Source organism: Cnephaeus nilssonii, assembly GCF_951640355.1.
Source record: "Cnephaeus nilssonii genome assembly, chromosome: 2".
Taxonomy (NCBI): domain Eukaryota; kingdom Metazoa; phylum Chordata; class Mammalia; order Chiroptera; family Vespertilionidae; genus Cnephaeus; species Cnephaeus nilssonii.
This window is the reverse complement of record NC_137073.1, coordinates 3,163,956-3,172,359: the sequence shown is the minus strand read 5'-3', so window position 1 is coordinate 3,172,359 and position 8,404 is coordinate 3,163,956. Positions and strand designations below refer to the sequence as shown.

General features: G+C 46.3%; 1 protein-coding gene across 3 annotated transcripts in view; it reads right to left on the bottom strand.

Annotated features, from left to right (window-relative positions):
• Positions 1–77: 77 nt before the first annotated feature.
• The window catches only part of VPS35L (VPS35 endosomal protein sorting factor like), a 144,092-nt gene continuing 135,765 nt past the window's right edge, over positions 78–8,404 (bottom strand). For 2 of the 3 annotated variants that reach the window (XM_079783991.1, XM_079783992.1), the window contains 3 exons: positions 5,605–5,723; positions 1,320–1,466; positions 78–533 (listed from right to left, as the gene is read on the bottom strand). In XM_079783991.1, the coding sequence (XP_079640117.1) occupies positions 435–533; positions 1,320–1,466; positions 5,605–5,723 (365 nt within the window). In that variant the 3' untranslated portion in view covers positions 78–434. The remainder of the gene's footprint in view (positions 534–1,319; positions 1,467–5,604; positions 5,724–8,404) is intronic. The other variant, XR_013814183.1, reaches the window with a different exon arrangement.

Below are 8,404 nucleotides of genomic sequence, written 5' to 3'. Positions count from 1 at the left end.
GCAATATGTTTAGAAACATTCCCCTTCTGGATGAAGAGAATCAGAAACAATGAAATGAACAGCCATGAACATAAATATCCCTTCAGGAGGTTTATTCCATTATTACAGAACATGTTTGAAATCAAATAAGAGCTGCTTTTTGATAGAAAAATCTTGTTTGAGCCTGCCTTTTATAAATGGCCCAGGGAGCTGTAGGCAACGTTTAATTACAAACTCAATTTAGGGAGAGCAAACAGTGGCTCTTCTAAGGTTCTTTTTCCAATTAAAAAAAAAAAGACACCTCACCCTCTGAAAAGAAAGATGTTACTTGTATCTTGCCACTCAGTGAACAAGATGCTCTTACAATGCCACTTCTTCATGTCAAAGCTTAAGCCAACTTCGTCTGTAAAAAGCAGGTGTTTTCTGGATTTGGCACCAGAGCCCCTGGAGCGAAATCAGGTCCTTGTTTGCAAAGGAAGCCTGAGGGCCAGCTCAGTCAGATGAGTCAGATCTGGTTGTTCGCCTCGCTTCCTGATGTACTCCAGAGTTCTCACCTGGGAGGAAAAGGAAGGACCCATCTCCTTTCTGTTCATAAGTCCCTATCCTCAGAGCCAAGGCTGCACCGAACCAGCCATGCTGGGACCGCCTGCTTTTTTCTTAGCACAGGACAGGTCAAGTCTTTGGAGGACAAGGAGGGGAAGAAACCAGCAATGTCCTATATAATAAAAGCCCAGCGACCGAAACAGTGGAACGACCAGAGACTAGAACACCACAGCCCCTCGCCCAGGCTGGTTCCACCCCCGAGGGAGTGGTTGGGGGAAGCAGGCAGGCAGGCAGAGGTGGTTAGGGGGCGATTACGCAGACAGGTGAGTGGTTAGGGGTGATCAGGCAGGCAAGCAGTTAGGAGCCAGTGGTCCCGGATTGCAAGAGGGCCATCCCCTAAAAGGTCCCAGATTGTGAGAGGTTGCAGGCGGGCTGAGGGACTCCCGACGCCCAGGACCGCTCCCCCCACTGCACAAATTTTGTGCACCAGGCCTCTAGTCTTTACATAAAACCTCTTGGGTTACCAACTGCCTCAAATCCATTTGGATTTGAACAGGAATGACTGATCTTTTAATATGTGTAGTTTTTATTCAGAGGGAATAAACATAACTTTTTATTTTGTAGAGAAAGGAAAGGACCCTGCAGAGATCTTGGGCCTAGCACCTCTAGGAGGAGAAGCAGGGCTCTTGGATTCCCGGCCCTGATGCTGTGCTGCGCCAGCTGTGCTCTGGCCAGGAGGCTCAGGTAGCTCAGCACACCCCCCGACCCCAGGGGTGAGGGGGCCCCCTGAGTCTCACCATGGTCCTGGTGTCCGCATAGCCATGCCTCTGGGCCAGGTGCCACAGGTTGACAGAAAGCTGGTTGAGCCTGTTGTTGCGCAGGTCCCCATGGGCCAAGATGCTGTTAAAGAAGGAAAGGCCCAGGAGGCTTTGTCGCTTCAGGGCCTGAAACAGAAAAGAGAGGTTACTGTTTGGCACTGGCTAGGGCTGGGGCCAGACAGTGGTGATGCTGGCCTGGGTCAAATGCCAGCTCTGCCACGGGCCTCCTGGAGGGCAAGCTGACTACCCTCCCGAGTCCAGCTTCTGTGCTGGAGGCACAGTGTCACAGCTGCCAGGGGAAGGAGCGAGTGAGATAAAGCCCTGCTGCTTCAGAAAGGAAGTGAAACGATTATTCAGACGACACAGCTATAGCGAGTGAGCCCTAAAGACCCAAACAAGACACGGTTAGAGCTGACAATGAATTCAGTGAAGAAGCAGGACACAACATTTACATCAAAAATAATAAAATACCTATGAATAAATATAACCATGGAGGTGAAAGACAAGTATTTGGAAAACTGTAAGACAATGAAGAAATTGAAGACACAAATAAATGGAAGCATACCATGCTCATGGATAAAATGTCATACTACCCAAAGCAATCTATACATTCAAAGCAGTTCCTATCAAAATACCAATGGCATTTTTCAAAAAAATAGCACAAATAATCCTAAAATTTATATGGGATCCCAAAAGACCCCAAATAGCCACAGCAATCTTGAGAAAGAAGAATATAATTGGAGGAATCACATTACCTGATAACAAACTACACGACAAGGCCATAGGAATCAAAACAGCATAGTGCTGGCATAAATAGATATACAGATCAATGGAACAATAGAGCCCAGAAATAAACCCACCCCTTTATGGCCAATTAGTATATTGAAAAGGAGATAAGAACACGCAATGAGGTAAAGACTGTCTCTTCAATAAATGGACAGATATATGGAAAAAACACTTTCTTATATCATGTACAAGAAAAGCTCCTTGACGCCCTCCTCTCCACTTCCACCCCCTCCCCAGGCCTACATCACACTATTATCTGTGTCCGTGGGCTATGCATATCCTATATAATAAAAGCCTAATATGCTAAGTGTCCGGTCGGCCATTCAACCAAGCAAAGCGTAATATGCTAATGATATGCTGAGGCCGCTCAACCGCTCACTATGATGAGCACTGACCACCAGGGGGCAGACAGTCGACCGGTCAAACAGTCGCTACAATGTGCACTGATGACCATGGGCAGACACTCCAACCAGTAGGTTAGCTTGCTGCTGGGGTCCAGCTGATCGGGACTAAGTGAGACAGGCCAGACATGCCCTGCAGCCCTCCCGCGGTCCCTCCCTGGCTGGCCAGCCTCCCATGTCCCTCCCTGGCCCCAATGGTGCACCAGTGGGGTCCCTCAGCCTGGCCCGCACCCTCTCACAATCCAGGACCCCTTGGGGGATGTCGGAGAGCCAGTTTCAGTCCGACGGTGGAAGAACCGGTCTCTTATGATACACATTGACCACCAGGGGCAGACGCTCAAGGCTGCCCCCTGGTGGTCAGTACTCTCCCACAGGAGGAGCACTGCTCAGCCAGATGCCGGGCTCATGGCTAGTGAGCGCAGTGGCGGTGGTGGGAGCCTCTCCCGCCTCCACGGCAGCACTAAGGATGTCCGACTGCCGGCTCATGGGAAGCGGGCCAAAGCCATCAGTTGGAGATCCCCCAAGGGCTCCCAGACTGCAAGAGGGCACAGGCTGGGCTGAGTGACCCTCCCCCGAGAGCACAAATTTCGTGCACCAGGCCTCTCGTATGCATGTAAGTTCTTTGGTTAATCTCTTCCCATCCCTCCCCGCGCCCCCCCAATCCCCTTCCCTCTGAAAATTATTAGTCTGTTGCATGTTTCCATGTCTCTGGATCTATTTTGTCAGTTTATTTTGTTCATTAGATTCCACATATGAGTGAGATCATGTGATACTTGTCTTTCTCTGACTGGCTTATATTTCACTTAGCATGATACTCTCCAGATCCCTCCATGGTGTAAATGTGCCACAGCTCTTTTATCCACTCATCTACTGATGGGCACTTGGGCTGTTTCCAGGTCTTAGCTATTGTAAAAAAGCTGCTATGAACATAGGGGAGCATACAATCATTCTGATTGGTGCTTCAAGTTTCTAAGGATATATTTCTGGAAGTGGGATCACTGAGTTAAATGGCAGTTCCATTTTTAATTTTTTGAAGAAGCTCCACACTGTTTTCCATAATGGCTGCACCAGTCTGCAGTCCCACCAGCAGTGTACAAGGGTCCCCTTTCCCCTTCATTCTCACCAGTACTTATTGCTTGTTGATTTAGTGATAGCCATTCAGGCAGATGTGAGGTGGTACCTCACTGTATTAATTTGCATCTCTCTGTTGATTAGTGACGTTCAGCATTTTTTCATGTCTCTTGACCATCTGTATGTCCTCTTTGGAGAAGTGTCTATTCAGGTCCTTTGCCCAGTTTTTAATTGGATTGTCTGTCTTCCTGGGCTGAGTTGTAGAAGTTTTAATGTATTTTGGAAATTAACCCCTTATCAGATGTATAATTGCCAAGTATGTTCTCCCTGCAATGGGCTCCCTTTTCACCTTGTTGGTGGTTTCCTTCCTGAGCAGAAACTTTTTAGTTTGATATGGTCCCACGTGTTTATTTTCTCCTTTGTTTCTCTTGCCCGAGGTATTGTCACCAGTGAAAATTCTGCTCCATGAGATGTCTGCTATTTTGCTGCCTACATTTTCTTTTAGGATTTTTATGGTTTCCTGACTTCTATTTAAGTCCTTTATCCATTCTGATTTTATTCTTGTATATGGTGTAAGTTGGTGGTCTTGTTACTTTCATATTTTTTTTTTCATGTATCTGTCCAAATTTCCCAACGCCATTTAGTGAAGACACTGTCTTGGCTCCATTGTATGCTCTTGCCTCCTTTGTCAAATATTAATTGAGTGTAATGGCGTTGGTTGATTTCTGGGGTCTCTGTTCTGTTCCATTGATCTATATGCCTGTTCTTGTGCTAGTACCAGACTGTTTGCATTACAGTGGCTTTGTAATACAGCTTGATATCTGGTATTGTGATCCCTCCAACTTTATTCTTCTTTCTCAAGATTGTTGAGGCTATTCGGGGTCTTTATTCAATTGATAGCTCAATTTTGAAAATGAAATGTGTTTTAATAAGCACTGCCTTTATAATTATTCAAAGTGTGTGTATATCTTCTTTTGGGGGACACCTTATATATAAGACCTGGAACCATAAACTTATTAGAAGGAACCATAGGCAGTAAACTCTTTGACATTTCTCTTAGTGATTTTTTTTATAGATATGTCTTCTTAGGCAAGGGGAACAAGAGAAAAAATAAACAAATGCAACTACATCAAATTAAAGAAGTTTTTGCACAGTAAAGGAAACCATCAACAAAACAAAAAGACAACCCACTGAATAGGAGAAAATATTCTCCAATGATACATCCAATAAAGAATCAATATCCAAAATTTATAAAAAACTCATATAACTTAACACCAAAAAATCCATTAAAAAATGGGCAGAGGACCTGAATAGACATTTCTCTAGATGACAATGAGAAGGCCAATAGACAAAGCTCAACTCATCAGAAAAACACAAATTAAAACCACAATGAGGTATCATCTCACACCTGTCACAGTGGCTATCGATCATTAATAAGTCAACATTCAAGTGTTGGTGAGGATGTGGAGAACAGGGAATCTTTGTGCACTGTTGGTGGGATTGCGGGTGCAGGTACCATGGAAAACAGTATGGACTTTTCTCAGAAAATTAAAAATAGGACGTATGATGCAGCAATTGCACTGCTAGGTATTTATCGAAGGAAATACAAAACACTAATTTGAAAATATATATTCACCCCTATGTTCATTGCAGCCTTATTTACAACAGCCAAATAAGGAAGTAACCCCAGTGCCCAATAGACCCATGGATAAAGGAGAGGTGGTGCATGGATTCAGTGCAGTATTAGTTGGCCATCAAAAAGAATGGACTCTGACCACTTGCGACAACACAGATGGACCTAGGGGCACTGCTCTGTGATGTCCCTGGGCAGTGAGGGCCCCTGGGAGGCAGCAGGCCCACCAAGAGCTGAGCGAGGCTCCATGGTCGCATGTGAACACATCACTCCCATGAACTTTTCCAGAATGAACCCACATCCAACCACCCCGGAAACTCGTGCCTTTAGAGCAAGCGAGCGAGCAGCGGGATTGGGCTAGCAGGGCACCCACCTCGTCCTTGGCCAGGGCCCTCAGGTGCTCCAGGATCTGGGTCATCACCATCTCACACAGCTTGTTGTTCTCAGCCAGAAACTTGGAATCTCCCCCGTAGAGGCTGTCATTGGAATCCACTACGGAGACAAAGCAGATGGAGACATTGCGGCTGCGCTGGTGGGTGAGGCGCCAACGGGCAGGTCAGCAGGGGCGGGAACCGCAGCAGGGCAGATGGAATAGCCAAACTTCCCACCAGCCTTGAAGCCTTCTGGATGCTGGAGCCAGAGGCCATGGTGTGGAGTGCCATCAGAACCCTGGTGCCCACCAGGCAGGGCACCATGTGCCTCCTGGTGCCAGGCACTGGGCGGGATGCTTTCAGCATGGACGGAGAGTCCTCACAGCCAGAGGATACTGACATCTCCCCTGGAACTGACATCTCCTCTGGACCGATGGGAAACAGGCTCAGAGGTGGTCCCAGCTGGTATCCAAAGCCAGGAAGTCCAGCTCTGGAGCCTCAGCTGTTTCCACTCAGCTGGCTGCCTGCCTAGTCCCCACTCCAAGCTCCCGCACGCCGACCCTACAGCTCTGTATGACTCCTTCAAACTTGAATCCTTTGAAAATCTCTTGCCCAAAAGTCCCCACTCTCTGTGACTAGTCAGCTGGGCCTCTCCCCTCCTTCCTGTGGGCTGAACGGACCCAGAGCTGACCCCTGGGAGGGAGGCGAGGCAGCTGGCTTCCACATGTTACCCTTGGAGCAGTCTCCCTGTCGGCACATACAGCCTGCTGCTCGCTCTGTAACGGCGGAGCAGTGTCTGGCATATGACGGACCGGAATGCATTTCAGGTCCCTGTGTGAGGCTTCAGTAGTTTTCTCTTTCCTCTGTCCAGGGTGGGAAGGGGGTAGGCAGGGCTGCTGTGACATTTAGGGCCCATAATGGAGCCACAGCCCTGCCCGCAGAGCCCGCTCTTTTCCTCCGTGCAGTGCCAAAGGGCGCTCAGTCCCTGATTCCTCGCGGCCTAGACATGGTCAAGCATTGTCCCAGGTGTGGTGACATCTGATAAACCAGAGGCCACGCTGGTAAAGGCACTAATACACTTTGTGATTTAGGGTGCTTAATAAAATGAGTTCAATTCAGTGCATCTGCAGGAATATAACTTTTTTTTCCAAGTCACAATGCATTTTATTTTATTTCCCTTTTAATAAGTCTTTATGACCTTTATTCTTTTTTTACTAATAAATCTTTATTGTTTGGATTATTACAGTTGTTCCTCTTTTTTCCCCCCATAGCTCCCTTCCACCTGGTTCCCACCCCACCCCATGCCCTTACCATCCCCCACTGTCCTCATCCATAGGTGTACGATTTTTATCCAGTCTCTTCCCGCACCCCCACACCTCTTTCCCCCAGAGAATTGTCAGTCCATTCCTTTTCTATGCCCCTGATCCTATTATATTCACCAGTTTATTCTGTTCATCAGATTTTTTATTCACTTGATTTTTAGATTCACTTGTTGATAGACATGTATTTGTTGTCACTTTGTTGTTCATAATTTTTGTCTTTACTTTTTTCTTCTTCTTCCTCTTCTTAAAGAATACCCTTCAGGATTTCATATAATACTGGTTTGGTGGTGATGAACTCCTTTAGTTTTTTCTTGTCTGTGAAGCTCTTTATCTGACCTTCAATTCTGAATGATAGCTTTGCTGGGTAGAGTAATCTTGGTTGTAGGTTCTTGCTATTCATCACTTTGAATATTTCTTGCCACTCCCTTCTGGCCTGCATAGATTCTGTTGAGAAAGCAGCTGACAATCTCCCTTGTAGATAATTAACTGTTTTTCTCTTACTGCTTTTAAGATTCTCTTTGTCTTTTGCCCTTGGCATTTTAATTATGATGTGTCTTGGTGTGGTCCTCTTTGGATTCCTTTTGTTTGGGGTTCTCTGTGCTTCCTGGACTTGTAAGTCTATTTCTTTCACCAGGTGGGGAAGTTTTCTGTCATTATTTCTTCAAATAGGTTTTCAGCATCTTGCTCTCTCTCTTCTTCTGGCACCCCCATAATTCTGATGTTGGTATGCTTGAAGTAGTCCCAGAGGCTCCTTACACTATCTTCATATTTTTGGATTCTTTTTTTCTTTTTGTTTTCTGGTTGGGTATTTTTTGTTTCTTTGTATTTCAGATCTTTGACTTGATTCTTCGGATCCTCTAGTCTGCTGTTGGATCTCTGTATATTATTCTTTATTTCAGTCAGTGTATGCTTAATTTCTAGTTGGTCCATTTTCATATCCTTGAGGGTCTCACTAAATTTCTCAGCAGTTTCTATAAGATTCTTGAGTAACCTTATAACCGTGGTTTTGAACTTTATATCCAGTATTTTGCTTTCCTCCATTTCTGTCTTTTGTGACCTGTTCCTTTGTCTCCACATTTTGCCTGCTTCCCTGTGTTGATAGAGTGGCTTTGTGTGCTAGGTGTCCTATAGGGCCCAGTGGCTCAGCCTCCCCAGTTACCTGTGGTGGACCCTCTTGGTGCACCCCTTTGTGGGCTGTGTGCACAGTCTTGTTGTAGTTAAGCCTTGATTGCTGTTGGTATCACTGGGAGGAATTGACCTCCAGGCCAATTGGCTGTGAGGATGAGTTGTGTCTATGATGGGAGAACTTCTATGCTGGAGACACCCTTACAGGGCAAGACTTGCTTCAGTGGGTCTGCCCCCTGAGTGTGTCTCTTATGGATCTGAAGAGTTGTAGTCTGGATGGTCTCTCTCTGACGACTGGGTACACTGGCTCTTGGATCTCCAAAGAGAGAGGCCACCCAGCAGGAGCTACAGAGAG